The sequence below is a fragment of the Myotis lucifugus genome, unplaced genomic scaffold (assembly GCF_000147115.1).
Source record: "Myotis lucifugus unplaced genomic scaffold, Myoluc2.0 scaffold_117, whole genome shotgun sequence".
Classification (NCBI taxonomy): Eukaryota; Metazoa; Chordata; class Mammalia; order Chiroptera; family Vespertilionidae; genus Myotis; species Myotis lucifugus.
The window spans coordinates 1,619,257-1,644,235 of NW_005871165.1; the positions used below are offsets into that span (position 1 = coordinate 1,619,257).

Sequence of the window (24,979 nt, forward strand, 5' to 3'; positions counted from 1 at the left end):
ATGTTCCAAAGTATAAAGGTTGCCAGATAAATGACTTCCAGATTAATGAAGTGTCACCAATATGATCATTAGCAGCAACCATTATTTAAATTACTAGATTTTATGGCCCCACCTTTGTGGTGAATTGACAGGTTTACTATTAACTCTATATAAATAGAAAGTAGAATCTATATAAGCCAACTTGTTTTCTAAATTCTACTTTTCTCAAAATCAAGATCTACTAGACTTTGTTTTCACAGGAAGTAAAACAGCTAAGCAATCAGCCGTGGCATTTCTGACTCAGAAACAACTCATGGTCCCATCTTCCTTTCATTCTCAGAAAATGAAAAATAAACAGGAAAAATGTCATTCTAATTACAATCAATACTTAAAAGCAACACAGATTGTACATCTCTTCACTGTGAACTTTAAAAGAAAGAAGGGACATGAAAGAACATTACTGACCTTACTATGTGCCAGACAGTGGTATAAATTGCCTCATTTCCTCCTCACTAATAACACTATTAGGTGGGTATTATTATCTCTGTTTCAAAGATAAATAAACTGAGTGTTGGAGAGATTAACTGGTTCAAGGTCATGGAAATCAGAAGAGCCACCTTTCAAAATGCAAATTTGATGTCAAAGGCCTATGCCTCCTCCCCCCACAATATGCACTGCCTCTACAACACCAAAAGGAGATAGTAAATTAAGAAAGTAAGAGAATTTATTCATTAGATTCCACATATAGGTGAAATCATATGGGATTTGTCTTTCTCTGACTAGCTTATTTCACTTAGCACAATAATCCCCAGATCCATCCATGCTGTTGCAAAAGGTAAGAGTTCCTTGGTGAGGGCCGAGGGAAGGGAGAGCAGGGTCTGAGTGGAGGGGGGAAAGAGGGGAAAATGGGGACATCTTTAATTATCTCAACAATAAAAATAAAATATAATGTAAAAGCAAACAAGAATTTGTAATTAAGACTCAAATGAAAGAGCTTGTATTGGATTTACATGCTCTCGTGCCCATGACAGCAGATCTTGAAGGTTGTCATATTGTACCCTGAATCCAATTCCTGTGTAACTGCAGCTTAACTGGAGATTAGTAGCCTCATCCACAGCTAGAATGGACACTCACAGTTAAAATATGAATAAGAAAAGAAAACATTAGAAAAGCAATCAATCACAACCATTTCCACTTCTTTGCCAATCTGATCTAAACAATGCACCCAACATGTGACAAGCAGAACAAACTGCAGGAAGATTTTTAAAAGGCACAGAAATCAAGGTGTGAATATCATGGACAATGATACAAGAAGACAAAACTCTCTCTAGAAATTATATTTTCACATGTTAAATGAAATCGCTGGGAGAAACCCTCTATGGTATCCACTTGCTCTCACTTGAACCCATCCCGTTGTCCTTTGCAAGGTCTGTAAATTGCCTTTCCCCTCTCTCCTGGCTCTTTGCCACACGGGCCCTGATGGCCCTCAGTGTGAAGCCTTCCCTCAACCTTCGTTTTGGTCAAGTCCCCTGGATCTCAGCTTTTCCTGTCTTTGACTCTAACAACTTGAATTTCACTATCCAACTGAAATCCCTCCAAGATGACCACACTCCTCTGAAGTAAATCCAGTTCCTACTTGAGCCTCATCTTCCTTATATTCCTAACCACCTTAATTATTGCTAACCTCTTTTTTATTGTCCTATTTGTTTTAAAACCTGAACAAAGGCAACATATGTCATTAGAAAAGTCAGCGCGTATGAAAAAATTGTCTTCTCTCAGTCTTAAACGGTGAAAGAGATGTTTTAAAACAAAATTGGTACTTACAAAAACATTTGTTTGCAACTTTTTTTTTTTACTTAACATTATCATCCTTCTCTAACCTAGACGTTCATGTCACTAGGCTCTGGTTTCCTCCTTTTGTTCAATATCACTTTCTGAATTATGGACAAGATACCACTCTAATTGCTACACAAATACTACACCGTAAAAACTTCTGGGTGTGACAGAGACTCCACCATGTTCTGATTGTAATTCATGGTGTTTCTCTCCCTGGAAAAAAGATAAAATTATAGACTATTACTGCCTCTCAGTCTTCCTGGTCTCTTTAGCTGGACTCTCTCCTGCTTCTTCCCAAACAGCCTTCTTCTGTGCAGAGTTCAATCCTTCCTACAATTCCTCAACTCTCACGCTGGGAAGAATTCTCCAGCTGCTCCTGGTGCACAGGTAATCCTTATCCTGCCTCTGAAATCTTAGCCATGTATTTGACTCTAGATCAGAGGTTCTCAACCTGTGGGTCGAGACCCCTTTGGGGGTTGAACGACCCTTTCACAGGGGTCGCCTAAGACCATCAGAAAACACATCTATAATTACATATTGTTTTGTGATGAATCACTATGATTTAATTATGTTCAATTTGTAACAATGAACTTGGGGGTCACCACAACATGAGGAACTGTATTAAAGGGTCGTGGCATTAGGAAGGTTGAGAACCACTGCTCTAGATGCTAGCTGATGAACTCGTTATCTTTTCATCTTCACTGGACAGTGACTCTGAGGTGAGGGTATTGTACTTTCGAGTTTTTGTCTGTTTTTTTGTTTGTTTGTTTTTTGTTTTGCTCTCTACAGCTAATGGATAGTGCAGATGCTCAGTAAGCATTTTTGTTGTCATTACATCTCCCTCTCCCCCAAATCCTGTACCTTCTCTGCACTGCAGATTGTTTTACCTTCTCTAGCCCTATATTCCCCATCGATGACAGTAATTTTCAAATTCTTTTGACTCAAGCCATAATAAGGTACATGTTTTCCATCACAACCTGGTCAACAAAGTTTTACAAAACAATACTTACTCTTACTACATAAGATATACTCTTTTTTCTATTTCATTACATTCTTTTTTTCCTTCTTTTTTCCTTCCTTACTTCTTTTTTAATGCTGGCTGAAGCCAACTAAATAGATTTCACTATCCACAGCTGAAAAATACTAACCTTCAAGTAAAGATACTAGAAGGCCCAATTATTTTCTAAATTCTAATGTCTGTAAAACTGAGGCTACCCATCTTTCATACAAGGTTACCCCTTATCTCAATTCTCCCATCATATGGACAGTACCATGATTATTTCATCCCTGGGGGTTGGTAACTTAAAATATTTTTCTCTCTCAGTCCATTTTGGAACTAGCAACTACCCCTACTGATTGATTTGTCATCTCTAACATCTCAGCTGTGTGCCTCTTTTTCTTAATCCTTATCCAAAGCCATTCAAGTGTATCTATCCAGAATTACCTGCTTTGTAAAACATATCACAGTTTAATTTCTTTAACAAGGCCCTCTGGTACATAAAATTTGATTGTGTAAGTCTTTTTGGCTATCTGTCTATTAATAAAAGGTATAGTTGTGAAGTATTTTGGTTTGTAATCCATTTCACATATATTATTTTATTTGATTGAATCTCCTATTCAAACAAGAAATTACAGTTCAAAAAGAGATTTAGTACTTTACATAACACTTGGTTCATTAATAGCAGAGCCAAATCTTGAACCCAAATCTTTTTAATCTAGGCCTTTCCCTGCATACAGGTCTTCCTACCACACAAAGCAAGAGACTTTCATTGGATTTCACTGGCTTCCAAACCAGTTTTAACAGATTCCCCTATCTCCCAGTCTCTGGGTTCTCCATCACCTAGTCCATCTTAGGTAATGTAACAAAAATCCTTTAACTAACCTACTATTTCGGGCAGCCACTATTGTGGCTGCTACATAAAACCAAAACTCCCTTAAAGTACTGCAGTAATCTCTACCAATTTGTTCCTAATCCTTTCTCTGCTAATTCATAGCTGGCATTAAACACAGAGCCTAGCACAGCAGATGTTCAATTAATATCACTGACCATACTTGTAAATTTTTAAAAATGATTTCTCCAACATTTACAGCCACATGCCTCTCCTTTGTCTAGCATTTAAGATTTTAATAAGACTTGAGCCAATAGCTAGTCTGCTTTCATTGCTCTTCAATTCCAATTACCCAGCTAGACTCACCTCTTCCTATAAATTGGTCCTTCCTCTCCCTATTAATCCCATGCCCATGATGTCCAGATCAAACACTACATCTTCCACACCTTTTTTCAGACATTAAAATCAAGCAAGATGATTTCGGCCTTTCTAACCAATTTTCACAATTAATACCAGTCTCCTTCTTTTAGGTACTTATTCATATGGTACCTTTCATGATTTCCTGTCTGACCCAAGTAGGTGCTTTCTTTCCAACCCTCTGAAAGCCTCTACAGGATCAGAAGTGTACTGCCCCCTCAGCCTCCACACAGAATTCTACACATCATATTCACAGGACACCTGTTTAATAAACCTTTCAAAAATGAATCACTATTCCAGGTTAACATTTTGCAAGAACATATTGAGTACCTGCTACATATTACTGTTTTACATATGGGATTTTACTTAAGCTCACTAAAACCCATAAGGGAGTGTCATTATCCCCATATTACAGACTGGGACGCAGGCTCAGAAGTGCAAGGACTTGCAGAGTATCAGTTACAGTTAGTGGACTCAACCCAGACCCATCAGACTCCAAAGCTCTTGATATTGTCCCTCCACCCTGTTCACTTTGGTTGGCCTCATTCAGTCAGAAGCCAAGCAAACTCACATGTGCTCACCGTTTATCCTGATGCGATATGTATTCAAATGACCCAGACTCTAGAAAAGGATGAACTGCAGCCAACCCATGTAAGTTATGGCCCCAGCTTCACCTATGTGAGCCACTTAGCCTTTCTCACCCACAGCTTCTATTTTAAGGCTTCACACAATCTGGCCTTGGAGAATTATTTCTCTCCTAATTTCTGGCCCTAACCTGTTCCCCAGAAGGACTGTATGTGCTCATAACTTGAGATGTTACCGCTGCCTGAATCATCCCTTCTTCCTGCTCCATCTAGTAAAGACACACTCTCGCCCCACGCCCAGCTCGGGGGAGTCCCAACCAGAGTTAATTGCTTCCTTCCTTGTGCTCCAATGACATGTATTCATGTCTCTATTTATAAGTGTAGTCTGTCTCCCTCCCACACTAGATGGCAAGCCTTAGATAGAGGCATAGCTTACTGGACTATATGAGCTGAAATCCAGCCCAATTCCTGAAACTGTCTGACCTTCTCAAGATTTCAGAAGGTTTGCTGAATGGAGGCATTCGGGAATGTTTGTAGTGATTCGGTGTTTGTTGGATTAAGTAGTCAATCAATCATGTGTTAACATCAGAATACCATTAGTCCTTCCCATTTCACAGAGTTCTTCAAATGGTACCTCTTCACCTCCCCAACCATCCAGTCACAGATGAACTTCCCCTGGTCATCTCTCATAGTACCCTGTTCCTTTCCTCAGTTTTGATCAGAATATGAATTATAATTGTATGTGTGTTACTTGTTTGATGTCTATATTCCTCCGCACTATTAGACTGGAAGCTCCATGAAAACAGAGATAATGTAAGTTTCGTTTACCACTATCTTCTCAGCGCTAAGTACCTAGTATTCAATAGATATCACGGAATAAGTTAGATAAAGATTAAATAATATAATCCATATCAAAAGCTCTGTGAATTGTATGGTGATAATTATAATTATTGGTATTACATATCCAGGTTATCCCTCTTAGAGAGCTAAAATAAAATCTTCCATCTCTTCTCCAATATCATCTGCCTTTAGTTGGTGAAACTGCTTCCTGCCCTATCAATAGGGCACTTACATCTGACACGTTTGAATAATAAGAGCAATTAATTTATTTTACGCCAGATAGTAATTTACAGAAATATCAGCTATCAGTGGTGAGAAATGCTAAATCAGATCTCAGATCTCACTTAAGATTTTCTGTAAAATAAAGGTCAAATAGCGCCTTCTTTTAAAAACGTTGATTTTGATACATTATTCTAGTCTTCAGTGCACTACTCAAACAACCTTCATGAGGTGCATGTTTAACAAGCTGGAACCATCAGCTTAGATTCTCAAGCAAGTGGACCCCAGCAGACCAACACATAGCGGCTCGCTCAGGGTCAGGCGGTGGCTGCCCCGCCCTTGCAGGGGCTCCTCTCAAGGCTCTGGGGGACCGGGACCTGACAGTGTGTTCTCATGGTCATGTTTTCTAAATTTTACAAAAAGCAAATGAGTTTGCCTTATTTTCCTTAAAGAGGGCATTCAAAATTGTATGCCCTTCAGGACCTATGAAACCTAGATCTAGCCCTGTGCTAATTAAAGGCTTTCAATCTTATAATGAGAGCACTTTTCTCTCTAAAGTATCCATAACCAACAAGACAGTGCAGGCACATTTAACAACTGATTTCTAAAGTCTAGTTCAAATCATTGAGGAGATCATGTTCCTGTAATATCGGTTTTAAGTCCTTCTAAGAAGAAAGCACTATCTGAATAATTATTTTTCTAAATCCATATGCATTTCTCTTTCTCACTAATAAACACAGCTTGAATGCACCGATGTCCTGTGAGCTCTAAAATATTCACCACAACTCTAACAAGGAGGTATTACTAATTTTCCCATTTCACAGAAGAAGAAACTGAAACTTAGAGAAGTTAAATGACTGACTTGCTCAAGATCAGACAGCTAATAAGGGATATATGTGGCTGGACTGTCAACCTAAGCTTGTCGGCCACCCTTGATCCCTCTACTGCTTCTAGGGTTCCTTGACAGCAGAAATAATGTCATCTCGGTCCTTTGTCCTTCCCCCCAGAGCTGATGATAAAAAGCTGGCACTCAATATACATATTTGTTCAACTCTTTAAGAGCTGATTGTTACCTAATGTGACATAATCTCAGTGTGACATTACTAGAAATAGTCCAAAATGGCGAGGTAATCAGATACTACAAGTCTTTTTACATGTTGTCCCAATAATGACACAGAACAGAAAATAGGGTCAGATGTCACCAGTGTTTGCAACTACACATCAAAAAGTCCTCATGAGAGTATGGAGTAGGATACAGGTTCTAGAGAAGACTTTCAAGTCATGTAAGTGAGGCAAACTGTGAAGTCAAAGGAAAGCATATTTGCATATAGCTGGGAGAAAAAGAATACATAGGTATATTGAAGCTTTTTGTTCAGAAGCACACAGACACCAGATAGACCAAATGGCTTATTCTTTTAGTGTAGTCCCCTGATTGCTCAGAAGCTAAACCAATACTTTAGGAAAAGTGTGGCATCCTAACCGAAACCCCTAACTCAGTGTCTGTGTGAAAACATGATTAAGTGCCTTAAGAGTGATGTGTTGAAACTGCCTGGAAGGAGGACATTTGGCACCCAGACCAGCACCAGAAAGCAGCCTCCTAAGGACTGTCTTCAGCTGAGAGACAGCACTCAGCACCATGAAATGAAGGGCATAGTGGCACTGCTGGCAACGCCAAATCATTTACATCCCTTTACATCAGCAAAGATTTTAAGGTTTGGCACCAAGAGTTAATAACAAAAAAGCTGTGACCTTCAGCTTCATTTCTGGATTTCATTGCCCCACAGTAGTAAGTACATCCACCTGTATTATCGATAGTAGTTCCACCACACTGTTTTCTCATATTAAAAACGCTGGACCTCAAAGAGACCTAACCATTAGGGGTCAGCGAGTTCCTTGGGCATTTCCCTCTTCCTAAGAGGCCATCTCTTACAATATTCCTCAGAGATTTGCTGAGTATTTTAAGATATGCATAAAAATACTCTTGTGAAATTCACTCATATTCCTTCCTTTTAAACTACAGGAATCATAAATTTAGTCTTTTTTTATTCAAAACTTAAGTAACCATTATTATTAAGTAGCCAGTTGATTCATGTTTTCAATTTTGTCTAATGTAACCCATTTTTAAAACTAATAAAATGCTAAAATTTGCTGCCATTTCTTTTAAAGTTCCAGGCTTTTCTTAGCCTATATGTTCATGAGATTACCAAACTAAAAAAATCAGTTGTGGAATTTACAGTAACATTTATTGTGACACTATAAAATATTTGTGTACTGAAAAACTCAATACTTAAATAGCACAGGAGAAGCTTTCTAAATGCCTTTGTCTCCTCCCAGGCGGACTGCTCCCAGCAGACTGACGGTGGCAGGTGCGGTCCCTTGCTCTCCCTCCCTGGCAATCGGTTCTGCTCTCCACCATCACAAATGCCATATTGGCAGAGGAAGTTCAAACTGTTCTGTAACAACAGGTAGTCAATCACTTACTTTACACTCAGACAGGAAGGGCTGTCTGTGAAATATCTCCAGAGGTCGGCCAGTGGCATTGAAGTCACTTTCACTCAGGTTCTTTAACATTGAAGATGTAAATACGGGGAATTCATCAGACTAATATTAAATAGAGACTGTGTCACCTTAAAAAAATTAAGTGGTTGGTGAGAAACACCAAAATCCACATTGAAAGTAGCATGAAGTTGACAAGATGCTGTCTATAATTTAAGAAACTGAGTTCTATAGCAAAGAAAACATCCATCATGTCTCAAGATTCGTTTTTGGAATGACAAAATGGTGGTATTTATTTTGAAAGGAAATTAAGACGTTGTTTCCTGTGACAGAAGTATATAAATATAGGTTACTTACATTAAATTACATGTTACCTATCTGAGGTTTAATGACAAATTTTTCCAAAGAGAGGCACTATTCAAAACTCTTAGAATAGGGGGGTTCCAGGAGACTAATTTCTCTTAGTGCTGCTTTGGGTAAGCGCCCAAAGAGAGCCCTTTGAAAAGCACACCCACACCATATTTTTTTTTGGATAATTACTACTTTAATTCTTGAACTACCAAGCCCAAGAAACAGTCACCAGTTAAATCAACATGGTTTTAGTTCAATTAATTGGCACAGAGCCTTGGATGAACCACCTTTATTGAACAAGGAAATGTCCTGCTATTTCCTGCTATGCTATTAAAAAAAAAATAAATTGGCTTTTTTATGCACCAATAACGAACTCTCAGAAAGAGAAACTTTAAAAAAATCCCATTAACCATTGCAACAAAAATATTAAGATGCTTAAAATAAACTTAACCAAGGAGGTAAAAGACTTGTACTCTGAAAACTACAAGACTTTGAAAAAAGAGATAGAAGAAGATATAAACAAGTGGAAGAATAATCTGTGTTCATGCATTGGTAGAATCAATATCATTAAAATGTCCATGCTACTTAAGGCAATCTACAGATTCAATGCAATCCCATTAAAATATCAACAGCATATTTCACAGATCTAGAACAAATACTCCAAAAATGTATATAGAACACACACACACACACAAAAAAAAATAACCCAAAAACAAACAAACCTCCGAATATCTGCAGCAATCTTGAGAAAGAAGAACAAAGTTGGAGGGATCACAATATCAGATATCAAGTTATGCTACAAAGCCACCATAATCAAAACAGCCTGGTACTGGCATAAGAACAGGCATATAAATCAATGGAACAGAACAGAAACCCCAGAAATCGACCCAAGCCATTACACTCAATTAATATTTGACAAAGGAGGCAAGAGCATACAATGGAGTCAAGACAGTCTCTTCAATAAATGGTGTTGGGAAAATTGGACAGATACATACAAAAAATTAAAACTCCCATTTGAACCAGTAATCCCACTTTTAGGAATATATCCCAAGAAATCAGAAACACCAATCAGAAAGGATATATGCACACCTATGTTCATAGCAGCACAATTTACAATAGCTAAGATTTGGAAACAGCAGATGAGTGGATTAAAAAACAGTGATACATCTACACAATGGAATACTACGCTGCTGTAAAAAAGAAGGAACTCTTACCATTTGCAACAGCATGGATAGACCTGGAGAACATTATGCTAAGCAAAATAAACCAGTCGGAGAAGGATAAATATCACATGATCTCACTCATTTGTGGAATATAATGAACAACATAAACTGATGAACAAAAATAGAGCCAGAGGGAAAAAATATTTTAGAATATAATAGAAGTAATCCTGTTATTTGCAGATTTTTAATATTTCCTACAACTTTTGTGATATTATACTATATTAGTACAGTTTGGGGAATATTATTATATTTAAAATATTTTTCTTGAAATATTAATGTTAATTGCATGTAATATTATTATATTTAAAATTGTTTTTCTTGAAAAAAATGAAACTAGACCACCAACTTCCACCATACACAAGAACAAACTCAAAATGGATAAAACACCTAAATGTAAGTTGTGAAACCATAAAAATCCTAGAAGAAACCATAGGCAGCAAAATCTCAAACATCTCTCATAGCAATATGTTTAAGGATACATCTCCTAAGGCAAAGGAAACTAAGGAGAAAACAAACAAATGGGACTACATCAAAATAAAAGGCTTTGCACAGCAAAAGAAACCATCAACAAAATTAAAAGAGAGCCCACTGTATGGGAAAGCTCACTGTATTTGGCAATGATACATCTGATAAAGGGTTAATATCCAAAATATATAAAGAACTCATACAACTTAACAAAAGACAAACAATCCAATTAAAAAATGGGCAAAGAACCTAAATAGGCACTTCTCCAAAGTGGACATACAGATGGCCAAGAGACATATAAAAAATACTCAAAATCACTGATCATCAGAGAGATGCAAATTAAAATGACAATGAAGTATCACCTCACACCTGTCAGAATGGCTACCATCAACAAATCAACAAATGACAAGTGCTGGTGAGGATGTGGAGAAAAGGGAACCCTAGTACACTGCTGGTGGGAATGCAGACTGTGCAGCCATTATGGAAAACAGAATGGAGTTTCCTCAAAACATTAAATCTGGAACTTCCATTTGACCCAGTGATCCGACTTCTAGGAATATATCTTAAGAAAACCAAAACACCAGAAAGAATGCATGCACACCTATGTTCATAGCAGCACTATTTACAATAGCAAAGCTCTGGGAAACAGCCCAAGTGCCCATCAGTAGATGAGTGGATAAAAAAGCTATGGTACATTTATACCATAGAATACTGTGCAGCAGTAAAAAAAATAAGAATCTCTTATCCTTTGAGGCAGCATGGAGGGGCCTGGAGAGTATCATGCTAAATAATAAGCCAGTCAGAGAAAGACAAGTATTACATGATCTCATTCATATATAGAATCTAATCAACTAAATAAACTGATGAACAGAGTGGATCCAGAGACATGGAAGCATGGATCAGAGTGCGGAATCTCAGAGGGAAGGTGGGGGAGGGTGAGTGGGTAGGAGCTAATCAAAGGAAGACCTTGTATGCATATATGCATAACCCATGGATGCAGACAGTGGGGTGGTGAGGGCCTGGGGTGGGGGTTGGAGGTTGACTGGAGGTTGTGGACGGGGCAAAAAAGAGGACATATGTAATACTTTCAACAATAAAAATTTTTAAAAAGATCCTGGGTAAAGTTATGTGGATGGTAATCAACAGGTTCAATCTATTGGGGGAAGGAGGGGAGAGCTTCTTAAAAAATTGACTTAGCCCGGGCCAGGTGGCTCAGTTGGTTGGAGCATCCTCCCCTAAATCAAAAAGGTTTTGGGTTAAATTCCCAGTCATGGCACATACATAGCTTTTGCGTTGGATCTGGTCAGGGCTCATAGGGAGGGAACCCATCAATGTCTCGCTCATAGGGAGGGAACCCATCAATGTCTCTCTCTCTCTCTCTCTCTCTCTCTCTCTCAAATCAGTAACATATCTTCAGATGAGGATTTTTTTAAAAAAATGTAAGCTAGACTAATGAAAACTTATCCCAATTGGTAGATCTTTAGAACCTTTGTATTGGGAAGAGTAACTAAAAACACTATTAAATTAATGACAGGCCACACTTCCACAATGTCTGGGTTATATTCTGTTTGTTTAACTCTACTGAATTTTAAATAAATTGTAAGGTATTATCAATATTTTAATATATGCTAATATTTGCTGAAGGAAAATTAACATTTTGGGTTTGGGATAGAGTTGTAAAAGGTTTTCCACATTCTTAAATATGGCTTTACTGCATTCAGTTAAATTTTGTCCAGAAAGACACATTTCTAATCTTAAAACGAAAATCAAGGAAAACATATAGCTCGACATAATTGTGCTCACTGCAAACTGCTGAGGCGTGCCGTTATATGGTGAGGGGCATGACATATCCTCTATATCATATATGCACCCACTATTTTTGTAAGGTAGCACAGGTGTTCTTTGTTCTAATTCTGATGCTATCTTGTTGGAAAATCAGTCCCATCCATTCCTTGACTTTTGCAAGTTAAATTGGCAGAAGATTATAAAATTATAAAACAAAGATATGACTTAACCATTCCAGGTCATTCAATCAACCCAGAAAATATCCAGAACTGCTGTAATTCCACAACCTTTCACTGTATTCCTAAAGACCAGAAGACACCAAAATAAGAGAGGGTCAGCCGACCTGATTCTTTGGTGTATTAAGTTAGCACACCCTGCATCTGAAGTGTCAAATGCAGGGAATGGAGAGAGACTGAGTTACCATTGTCCCTGGAGATGATACAACATGTGAGGCCAAAAATGTGTGTGTGTGTGTGTGTGTGTGTGTGTGTTACTGTTTTTATTTTTGTGCTGACCCTTTGACTGGAATTCTTCAATTTTTAAAAATATGGGAGAAACAATAAATATTTCTCTTTGGAAAACCGTTCAACTTCTTTTGTTAAGCAACGCTGTGCGTGTTTCACGTCCTGCCTTCTTCCTATCCGCTTGGTCCTCGGGTCAGGAATGAGGACACTTTCCTTTCAGGGACCATGGGTCTGAGTGTCACCCGGGCCTCAGCAGCAGAGAGCATCCTAACCTGGAATTCCCTGGGCGTGTACCGCTGTCGCTGTCCCTCCCTGGGGGTTCAAACAGCCTTACACCCATCGCCATGATGGAAAGAATGGCCTGGCGACCCCCCAAGGGCCTACCGAAGATTAGGGCTCCATTGTCACGTCCCCACCTATAAGGGAGGAGGTCCCAGAAACACCCTCTCTTCCGGAGGTCGTGCCATGGGGACCCAGGGGCACTAAGGGAAAAGGCATGCTGCGAGCATACCCCAATCAGGTGGTTGCGGGGACCGAGGGCCCGGGCCTGGGGGCTGGCTGGTCAGCGCAGGCGCGTCGGTCCCCCGGCCACCGCGCCCTCCCAGGCGATGCGCTCCAGCCAGAGCGACTGGGCGCAAGTGTGCGCGCTGCCGGGGGCGGGAGGGATGCTCCCATTCGGCCTCGAGACGCCCGAGTGAGCGAGCACCCCCCAGTGACCACCTAGACTCCATTTTATTTGCTCGGAAACCGCGGGTAGGAGGGGGCCGGCCGCAGGGCGGGGTTCCTCCCGGCGGGGGATGAGCGAGACCGTTAGCCTGGAACACCGGGAGACCGTCCTGGCAGCGCCCGGCCGCCGCCGAGCCGCAATAAAAGCCTCTCGCGGCTTCCCGCCCAGCCAGCCTCGCTCTGATTGGTCGCCACGGGAGGCACCGGGCGGCTGGAGGCGGCAGCCGGGCGCTGCTCCCGGCCTCCCGGGGAGGGGGCGTGCTGGGTGCTCCCAGGCCCCGCCCCGCGCTCTCCCCGGCCTGGCTCGGCCGTCTCGGCAGTTCCAGCGGCACCCGGCACCCCCTCCGCTCGGCTTCCCGAGGGTCCTTCCCAGCACACGCCCCCCGCCCCGCATGTCGCCTACCCCACCCAGCTCTCTGCGGCGCCCTCTCCTTTCTTCCCTCTCCCAGTCCATCAGCGCCCCAGCGCGAGTCCTGGGCTGGGGAGGGGGAAGCTGCTGGAGGGGAGGGTGGGCACAAACACGAGAGTCTTCCAGGGAGGCCGGGAAGGAAACACCCCAACTGAAATGAACCCTCCTCCCGGCCGCGGAGATTCGCAGGGCGGCGGCGCAGCCCCCCGCACCGTGGCAGCATCACTACTGTCTGCCTCCCAGCTCCCTATTGTTCGCACTTTGCAAGGACCAGGAACCTCGCCCAAAGAAAGGAGACCGGGGCGAGGCGTTTCGGGTGGCTACCTGCCATTCTTCTCTCGCACCGTGCACGCAGGGTCCTCGGTGCGTGTGAAGGCACACGCGCGCGCACACGCGCACACACACTAGGAAGCCTGGATCACGCCCTCCTCGCCCTCCGCCCCTCCGCACTTCCTCCTGTCAAAACGCGGCGCTCGGCCCTCCCATCCCTTCGAGCTCTGGGGCAAAAGCAGGCTTTGCAACTAACCAGCAATTTGGCAAATAAAAAAAACACACTAACGTCATATCGACGGGGGTGCAAGAACGGCCACACAGCCCTGAGATTCTGCCCATGTCGCCCCATTTTGCAAACCGTTATTCGCCCCCCAACGGAGGGGGGCGGGGAGCCCCACTTTATTAGACCTGGGGAAATCACGATCGGGGTGGCTACCCCGGGCTTTATTGTTCACTCTTCCCAGAGCCCGAGCTGACAAGCCCCTGCCCAGCTGAACCCGAGCCTGTGCGGTGGCTCCAAGGAGCCAAGGCATCCCTGCCGCCCGCCATCGGGGAAGGAGCGCTGCCCATCTCGATGGGCAGTCGCAGCGTCCCTGGGAGCCAGCGGCCCCGCTTCCAACGCCCCGGCACGTTAAGTGGGAGGGCGGGCGCGCCGGAGGGGCGCAGGGCGCTCGCTGCGCGGGGAGGCAGCCCGCGTCCACCGCAACCCGAGAGGGCGCGGGTTCGGCAGGACAGCCAGGGCGATGCGCTCCTTCCTCAGCTCCACGAAAATGAGCGCCCTTAGCATTCTCCGTAAAATCACCCGAAATAACAGTGTCCCTCGGGAGAGGAGTAGGGAGATGAAGGCAATGATCAAATCGGATTTAAGGAGAAGAATTTTTTTGAAATGTACCTGCAGTTCCCAGGAAAAACAAAGTCCAGATGAGATCCTTAGTTTGCAGCATTGTAATCTGCTGGCTGGGAAGGGTGTTCTTGCCGCGGTAAATTCTGTGCCCCGGCTCCTTGCAGCGAGTGTGGACGGCGTTAGAGCAACAGACCTAGAGGCAGACAATTGCCAGGCTGAGTATGATTATTTTTGCAGAATTGTTTCCTGCCAGCGGATGCCGAGCTGCGTTCACGCGCTGAGGGGAGAATGAGTGACAGTCCCAGCCTCAGCACACTCGCAACTCGAAGATCCTTGCGCTGGCCCGGGTTCGCTTTGATGGAACTTGGGATGGGAGCGCGGGGCGGAGGGCGGGGGTGAGAACCTCACTGTGTCCTTCCACCACGCTGGCCACAAATAGTGCCGAACATCAAGGAGGTAAGAGACCCGGGAGGCAGATGCGGCCGCCTGCAAAACGCGGCCTGGAGCAGCCTGCCCGAGGAAGCGGGCTCTTTCACGCACAGTCCTATAGGCAGAGCTGGGATTTCTTTTTTCCACACTTCTCCCCCACGCCTCCGGTCCCTCCTGCCACCAGCCTTCCCTAGTCAGGAGGCTGGATATTTTAATAACTAGCAAATAATAAAAACAAAATCGTAGGTGTCGTTAGGTTTTCAAAGTTTTTTAATCTCTCCGTTAGAGATCCTAAGATCCTTGAAACACAAGGAAAGTCTAGGATTGCATTTTTTTTTTTTTTTAGGTACAGGAAATTAGAAATTAGGAGAGGGCTAGGGATTGCTGTGGCAGGGTTTTGTTTGTTTGTTGTTTATACTGGCCATGAAGTTAGCTCTCCCACAGGGAAGCAACAGAGTTCAGGGGAAAGAGGTGGGAAGCAATTTAAGTTAGAAGCAAATGCAGATGTTTAGAAGGAATTTCCAGAAATAACTGAAGGAAACAGTTTATGAAGGTTGAAATCTGTGGTCTCTTCATGAAGATCCCCAAGTCCTGGTTGTGTAGGTTTTATGGTGTAGGCACGGTGGTAACTAGTATTTTCTTGCAAGGACACACAACCTCAATTCTTGAAGATATTAATGTAGAGTATCACTGAGGCACCAACACAAAGGGTTCAATTCCTCTTACAGCTGCGTTTTGGACAGAAGAGGATGGGGAAGCAGGGTGAAAATAAACATGTTCCAGAACCTGAGCAAGCCTTGACTGTTTACGGAACAAAAGGTGAGGGGGAATCAGGAGCTCCTTTGTACAGGCCTGGACAGCCTGCTAGCCCAGCACAGGGGAGCCCTCCTAGGGGAAGGCTGCCCAGGTGCCAAGCACCAATGCATCAACATCCCCGCATACTCACCTTTTCTTTTCTTCTTTTTTTATAATTATATATTTTTTATTGTTTAAGATATTACATATGTGTCCTTATCCCCACGTTACCCCCTATCCCCCCGCTCATGCCCCCACCCCCCTGTTGTCCGTGTCCATTGGTTAGGCCTATATGCTTGCATATAAGTCCTTTGGTTGATCTCACCTTTTCTTTAAAGGGCAGGCCCTCCACTCCTGTGCCCTCTTTAAAACCCATCTTCTGCTGGCCAGCTGGAGCGGCTGGCATCTCCTCTCCAAGTACCAGACCCAGCAGGGCACACAGCACACTGTGACTTCCACAACCCCGAAAAGTTCTTCTTGCAAATCAATCTTCCACAATGCTTACTTTTGTAACAGTTAGCTCATACCAATTATAAGTAATTCATAAATACAAAAAAGTAGAAAGAAGGAACTAAATACCAAATACAGCTGCATTTTGGATAGAAGATTCCAGAGATACCCACATATTTTCTCAGTCTTTTGTATATGCATATTATTTTTTAATTGACAGTAGTAGAAACTTGAATCCTGTGTATTTTCCTTGACATTTTATTATAAGCATTTCCCCAGGGCAGTAAAAAGGGTTTTGAAATCTTTTTATAGTTATGTAACATTTCTCCATATCATGGTTATGCTTCTCCATTGTTGGATATTTAGGTTGTTTACAGAGTTTGATAATATAAATAATGCTTTTTAACACCTTTTAATAAATATTTATTGAATATTATTATGTTTAGCCCTGTGCTGGGTACACTGGGTTATATAGATTTTTTTTTTAATGGTTGCTGCATTTAAGCATCTTTGACTTCAGATATGAGCTTATGCTAATGTGTAAAATTACCATATTAAACTTACGTGGATAAGTATTAGACTCTGCCCTAAAGAAGAGGTTTTGATACAGGGAAAAATATAGAGAACAGGCTTGAGGGGAAAGGGAAAAAATGAAGTCTGGGATACCCAAAATATTTATAATTTTTTCTAACCTATTCTGAACTTTTATTGAGTGAGAAACACAACTTTCTCTGCAAACCTCCATTCTCATAGCTCATGTCTTATAGTAGAATTAAAACATTTCTCACTATTTTTCTCCCCAAATGTTCCTATTTTTAGCTCTTCAATGTAGGCAGGTGTGGAAATCCTATCTCACTTCCGCATTACTGAACTTCTTTTCTCTCTCCCTCTCTCCTTCTCTGGACACACTAATTCTGAGATGTTCTAGGGACATCCAAGTGGAGATGTGCAGAAGACAGGCAGATAGAGGAGACCCCAGAGAACATCAATGTTTAACCTCTAGGCAGAAGAAATTGCCAAAGAAGTAGGGAAAATGCAGTCAGAGACATGGAAAGAGAATTAAAACATTATAATGACCAAATCAAAAGGAGAAGAAAGTTGTGAAATGGTCAAATAAAATGATGACTTGCAAGTTTCCTGAATTTGACCATTGGAAAGCCAGTAGTGGTCTCTGAGAGAGCAGCCTCCCATGGACCGGTGGGGAAGGAAGACCATTGTCCCAGGAGTAGCTTGTCCAGGAAGGAGAGAAGGGGGGATGGACCACTCTTTTGAGGAGCAGTGTGATAGTGAAAGGTTTTGTTTTTCTCCTCTCTTTCAATATGAGGATTTTGTTGTTAAGTTATAAAGTTAATTAAATCAGTAGCTAAGACCCCACTCCTCACCACCAAAACATTATGGTCTAATTTAGACTACTTGAAAAATGAACCATTTAAGGTTTCTTTTCTGGGTGTTGAAAAGGAGACCCAGGCCTGATCCCAGAGCTCACAGATATCCCAGGAACTTTACTTCACATTTGACATAATTAAAATGCATTCAGGAAAACACAGCAGCCTAAGATCCATCAAAGCAAGAGACAGGAGAGACTGGGAATACGGACACCTGCCCAAAGACTGAGGACGATCCAGGGAAGTGTGAGGACCAGAAGGTAATATTAAGACCACAGAGCTAAAGAGTGAAAGCCTCTAGGGAGCCCTCAGAACTCCCTCCTAGCCTCTCATATCCCAGATCTGGTTGACGCCAGAAATGACTGCCAAGTTCTACTGTGCGGTGGGGCTGAGGAAATGGACAAGTTTGTCTTCTGAGTCAAGGCTTGCTCGGGTGCTGGTTAGGGGTAAGTGGACACTCATCAGCAGATCCTGCTGAATGGTGCTGGGATCCCCAAGGCAGAGGCAGGAGACGGGGTCAGCATAGAACCACTGCTTCTTTGTGCGGGTTGTGCACTGCACGACTGGAAGGTGCCTTTTGAATGAATTCCTCATCAAATACTTAAATCCTTGTGGTGACAGTTTTTCTAGTAGGTGGAAGAAACAAATCGAGAAAGAGGTGCTGTTTTCTCATCCTTCCTTCTCCCTTCCTCCTTCTTTCCTTTTCCTTCCTTCCTTCCTTCCTTCCTTTACTTCTTTCTCTTATTTTTCAAGAAGTTTTTAAAGGTTGGAAAGAAGTTGGGCTGCAGTGTGGGCACAACAAAGACTGGGTCAGCCCCTTGGGAGACGTGAACTGGTTGCAATCACCTCATATTGAAGAGCCACCGGGTTTAGGCTGCCCTGGGAATGAAACCTGACCCCAAGGCAGCTCTCTTCAGCCAAGGGCAGTTTTTGGAGACTAAGAGCTGAGCACCTCCTAGCATCTGGGCGATTATGACCCAGTCCTGAAAGTAGAATCTGGGAGCTTAGCACAGCATCCATTACCCAATTTTAGCTGTAAATCAAAATATAATTTCATAGGAAGTTCAATATTTCTTTTTACTGTGGTAAAATATACATAACATAAAATTTACCATTGTAACCATTTTTAAGTGTGCACTTCTGTGGCATTAAACACATTCATATTGTTATGCAATCATCACCATGATCCATCTCCAGAACGTTTTCATCTTCCCCAACTTTGTAATCCAGTAAGGGATAACTTTCCATTCCCTCTCCTCCCCCAGCTCCTGGTTACCACCATCCTACTTTCCTTTTCTTTAATACTTATCACATCATACAAGAAGAAACATATATTTGTCCTTATGTGACTGTCTTATTTCATTTAGCATAATGTTTTCAAGGTTCTTCTAAGTTGTAGCTTATATCAAATTTTCCTTTGCACGTATATACCACATTTTGTTTATCCATTCATTCATCAATGGACATTTGGGTTTCTTCCACCTTTTGGCTATTGTAATTAATGCTGCTATGAACATGGGTATACAAATATATCTTTGAGTCTCTGCTTTCATTCTTTGGGGTATATCCCAAAGTGGAATTGCTGCATAGTAAGGTAATTTTAAATTGATTTTTTTGAGGAATTGCCATACCATTTTCCACAGTGGCTGCATCATTTTGCATTCCCGCCAACAATGCACACGAGTTTCGATTTGTCCACATTCTTGCCAACACTTCTCCCTCTCTCTCTCTCTCTCTCTCTCTCTCTCTCTCCTTTTTTTTGATAGTAGTCATCCAAATATATGTAAAGTGGTATCTCATTATGTTTTTGACTTTTATTTTCCTAATGTCTAGTAATGTTGAGCACCTTTTCATGTGCTTATTGGCCATTTAGATATTTACTTTGGAGAAATGCCTATTCGAATTAGTTGTCCATTTTTTAAATTGGGTTATGTTGTTTTTGGTTTTGGTTTTTGTTCTTCCTAGTAAGTTGTAGAAGCTCTTTGTATATAAAGGATACCAATCTCTCATCAGTTATATGATTTACAAATATTTTCTCCCATTCCATGGGTTGCATTTTCACTCTTTTGGCAGTGTCTCTTGCTACACAAGTCTTTAATTTTAATGAATGCCAACTTGTCAATTTTTCCTTTGGTTGCTTGTACTTTGGTGTCATATCCAAGAAATCATTGCCTAATCCAATGTCTTAAAGCTTTTCCCCTATGTTTTCTTTTGAGTTTTATAGTTTTAACTCTTACATTTAAGTCTTTGATCTATTTTGAGTTAATTTTTGTATATGGGTCAGGTAAAGTTCCAATTTATCTTTCTTTTTTTCTCATGTGTATATCTAGTTTCCAGGACCATTTCTTGAAAAGACTTCCCTTTCCCTAATAAATAGTCTTCGTATCCTTGTCAAAAAATCATTTGACCATATATGCAAAGGTATATTTCTGGGCTTTCTATTCTATTACATTGGTCTACAATCAGTCTATCTTTTTGTCAATACCACACTGTTTTGATTACCATTTCTTTGCAGTAAGTTTTTTAATCTGGAAGTTTGAGACTTCCAATTTCTTTCTTCTTTCTCAAAATTAGTTTGGCTATTTAGGATTCCTTGAGAGTTCATAAGAATTTTAGGATGGATTTTTCTATTTCTGCAAAAAAAATGTCTTTGGGATTTTGGAAGAAGATTGAGGGGTGCTGTCCTCTAATTTTCCCAAAATTGTTATTTGGGCTAGTATTGGAGGCATGCTGACATTTTGGAGATAAATATGGTTTAGACATCTCACTCCAGAGCTATGGGAAACTCAGTCACAGGGAACTATCAGAAATTGCCAATTTTGGTGATTTTTTTTCAGTGTAGATATGGAGAGATGAAGCAGAATCAAATAACAGAAACCAGACCATAAAATGTGCAGCCAGCTTCAGAAAGTTACAGTGAGCTAGCAAAGAAAAGATGGTTTTAAATGGTTTCTTGGCTCTGAGATGAACGCAAACCCCAGGCTGCCTACATCCCTGTTTTGCCTTTGGAGAAAGCCATCTGAAACAAGTGATTTAACAGACTGAAGAAAGGAGCCAAGATCTTCATGTCAAGATCTTATAAATCAAAAAGTGAGACTGAGCTAACTTAAAGACACGACAACTTCCTTTCTGCCTATTTCACATCCTCCTACACACACCAGCGGCAATGAAGTGAAGTGGGTGAGCGCTCACATCTTGGAGCTTGACAATCCAAGTTCAAATCCTAGTTTCTTTACCTATAGACTCTGGATTTGGGCAAATTATTTCACACCTATAAACCTTGTTTTCCTTGTTCATAAAATAGGATTAGAGTAATATATATCTTTTAGGCTTCTTATGAACATCAATTAAAATAACACACATAGAGTCAGAATGGCTATCATCAACAACTCAACAAACAACAAGTGTTGGAGAGGATGTGGAACCCTCGTGGACTGCTGGTGGGAATGCAGACTGGTACAGCCACTGTGGAGAACAGTATGGAGTTTCCTCAAAAAACTAAAAATGGAACTCCCATTTGACCCAGTGATCCTGCTTCTAGGAATATATCCCAAGAAACCAGAAACACCAATCAGAAAGGATATATGCACCCATATGTTCATAGCACAATTCACCATAACTAAGATTTAGAAACAGCCTAAGTGCCCATGAGCAGATGAGTGGATTAGAAAACTGTGGTACATTTACACAATGGAATACTATGCTGAGGTAAAAAAGAAGGAACTCTTGCCTTTTGCAATAGCATGGATGGAACTGGAGAGCATTATGCTAAGTGAAATAAGCCAGTCAGAGAAAAATAAATACCACATGATCTCACTCATTTATGGATTATAGAGAACAACATAGACTGATAAACAGGGACAGATCCAAAGACAGAGAAACAGCGATCAGACTATCACTCCCCAGAGGGAAAGTAAGGGAGGGAGGGGGCAAAGGGAAGAGATCAACCAAAGAACTTGTATGCATGCATATAAGCCAAACCAATGGACATGGACAACAGGGGGATGAGAACATGAGTGGGGGGGGTGGTTAATGGGGGAGATAAGGACACATTTGTAACACCTTAACTAATAAAGAATTTTTAAAAAAATAACACACATAGAGGGCTTAGTATAGGCCTGGCAATCTTTCATCCAACAGATATATATTGAACACCTATCACATGCAAGGCACTGTGCTAGTCGTGAAGAATTTTTTAAAAAAGTAAATGAACATGTGTTTACAGTCTTGTTAAGGAGACAAATTACTAAACAAAGAAACTAAAACAATTACAAAATGTCATTAGATTCATGGAAAAAAACAGATTCTTTGGTAAAGAATGCTAGTAGAGCTCTAGTTTAGATCAAGGAAGGCTTCCCTGAGGAGGTGACAGGTAAGTTGCAACCTAAGAAGGAGAAGTACCCAATTCTGGGAAGAGCATGTGGAGGTGCATTGCAGGAATGTGCAAAGAACTCCGAGGTCAGAAAAATCTAGGTGGTTCTAGAAACTAATAGAATTGAGTGGCTGGGATGCAAAGAGCAAGTGGGGCAGGGACAGATGATAAACAGTACATCTGAGTCACCTTTAAAGCTAAGGTAAAGAGCTCATATTTTATTCAAAGTTCAAAAAAGCCCCATGAAGGACATTCAGCAGCAGAGAAACATGAGTTGTCCATGTTTTAATAACCACTCCCTCTGCTGTGTGGAGAATAGCGTATAGAGAGGCGGGAGGGGGTGTAGGAGGCCAGTTAGAAATCACTGCAAAAATCTAGAGAAGAGGAAATGGAGACAAGTGGAGATAAAATTGACCAAACTTGCTAATGGATGTGGAAAAGAGGGAAGTCACGATGCAGAATGTGCCAGCAGGATATGCTTGGAGAGGAAGGGAAATGAAGTGTCTGACTTTGGATTCGTCTCGTCTACCTGTGAGACATCCAAGTGGAGATGTCAAGTGGGTGGTCAGATGCGAGCATGGAAGTCAGTAGCGAGAGATCTTAGCAGGAGATATAAATTTCAAGAGTCATCTGTGTAATTGCTACCTAAAGCCATGGGAAAGGAGGAGATCACTCAGCCAAAAATGTACAGAGAAGAGAGGAAGGCCCAGGTCCATGTTCTAAAAAACAACAGTTTCATGAGGTCAACGTGGAGAAAGCAGAACAGGCAGAAAGCCTGAGGCGAGGTGCTAGAGAGGCCGGAGGCCACAGGAGGAGAGACTTGTAGGAAGCAGGGGCCTGTCACTGTAATGAATGCTGCTTGGAGGCAACGCCAAATGTGACTGAGAAGAGTGTCCCCAGATTTGGGAATATGAAGGACACTGGTAACTTGACAAGAGCAAGTTCACACTCTCTGGGCTCAAAGTGAGTGCCTAGTACATGTTAGCCATAGCAATACTAGTAGGATTCCCTACTCATCCCTTCTTTGAGTTTCTGCGATAATACAGTGACACCGGTCACTGATCAGGGCGCAGAAGTGCAGCATTGATGACTAGCTATTCTCAGGTAGAAGTCAGTCTCATTTTGAGGTGGAACCTAGGATACCACTGCCCTTCATGAATAATTGTCACAGTAGTTGCAGACAATGAATGCTTCAGAAGATTTGGATGCATCACTACTTAGGGTCACAGGGAGAAATATTTTCTCCTCTCCCAGTGTTACCATCACTTCTCCAGTTCAATCCTGCCCATCTTTCTCACCCCATTCCTCATGTATTCTGTGGTTGTACTGCTTCTCTTGGTCACATACCAAAACAGCATCAGGCATTGACTCTAGTGCCAAGGAAAGGAGCCAGATAGGCAGAGCCAACACTAAATTTAGGTCCCTCCAGTCTCATCTATATCTTTGGAGCCAGAGCTGGGCCCATCCATAGAGCATGGGTCCATGAGCGGCACCTTTTCTCCTATGCACACGCAGCTTGGGGAGTGAGAGAAGAGTTAAGACAAAGAGGAAGCAAGAAGACAAGCATTCTTTGAGGAAAGCAAAGGCATTCATACCACCACCACTTCTTTGCAAGAAGAACCAAACTGCTTCCCTCCTCAGCACAGCACGGTATTACATCTCTCCCAGAAGCCTCTGGGACTATCCTAAAGAAACACAGTACCAAATGCGAGGGTGTTGCCGGTCTACACGGGTTTCAGAATCCCAGAGAACTCTGAATTTAAAGTCAGCATGGATCTAAATGACCGCCCATGCACACCTTCTGAAGACTGGCAGCCATTTTTGTCCCTACACTCTACCCCCCGAGCATCAAGAGTTCCACAGAGCGGGGGAGCTCCTGGGAGCTCCAAGGAGACACAGCACTTATTCCAGCCACTGTCTGAAAGACAAATTCCCTGTTGCATCAGTGGAACCGTGGAGTGAGCCAGGCATGTCCAGGATGGGAGGCGCCCCCAAACCACCATCTCTGCTTGCATCGGCAAAGGAGCAATCCAAAAGGAAGAGTCACTCAGTGATGCTCTGAGCAGGGGAGAAGTGTGACAAACACCAGGCCTCTGGTCAGAGCAGCCCCTCGCTGCCCACCCCATGGCCCCGCGCCCCTGACCCTCCACCCCTACTCCACCATAACCGTCACACTAAATGTTTGCTGAAAAAAATGGGATCAATAAACATACCAAGAAAGTCCTCTAGCTGACCTCATTTTGGGACTTTGGCTCAGGATCTCTTCCCAGCTCCCACAGTGGCAATTCAGGCCCTGTCCTATCTCACATGGACTGCAGCCACAGCCTCCAGACTGATCTGACTGCTTCGGCTCCCCCTTCAAATGCACCTTCCCTAGCCTCCAGAGCCATCTTCCTAAAAAGAATATTTGTTAAAAGCTGAAAATGTCACTTTCCCAAGGCAAAGCACTTAAGGGCTCCCCATTTCCTTCAGAATGCAGCCAAGCCCCACCGAGGCCCCTCCTGAATCTCCCCTCTTGCTCTTTCTCTGCCCCCTTGTGGACCTGAGTACCCACATGCTCTGTGGGGCCTGGCTCCTGCTGTTTGCCTGGCTGGCTTCTGCTCTGCCCTAAGACTCACTTTACCAGGTCATCTTGTCCCTAATCTTCCCACCTCTTGCTCCTCATGCCCTTCCCCTGGGCTAGGTGTTCTTCCCAGATGCTCTCAGAGTCCTTCGGGCCCACCTCTATCATTGCACTCACATGGCAGTCGAATCACTTATTTCCAGACTCATCTCCCCTACAGCCTGTGGTACCTTTCAGGACAGAGA

The 24,979-nt window shown here is 42.3% G+C and overlaps 1 protein-coding gene across 1 annotated transcript in view; it reads right to left on the reverse strand.

Moving 5' to 3' along the window:
- Window positions 1–15,112, reverse strand: part of NCAM1 (neural cell adhesion molecule 1) — a 323,962-nt gene extending 308,850 nt beyond the window's left edge. The window contains 1 exon segment of the mRNA XM_023757902.1: window positions 14,789–15,112. Within this exon segment, the coding sequence (XP_023613670.1) occupies window positions 14,789–14,840 (52 nt within the window). The 5' untranslated portion in view covers window positions 14,841–15,112.
- Window positions 15,113–24,979: the final 9,867 nt, after the last annotated feature.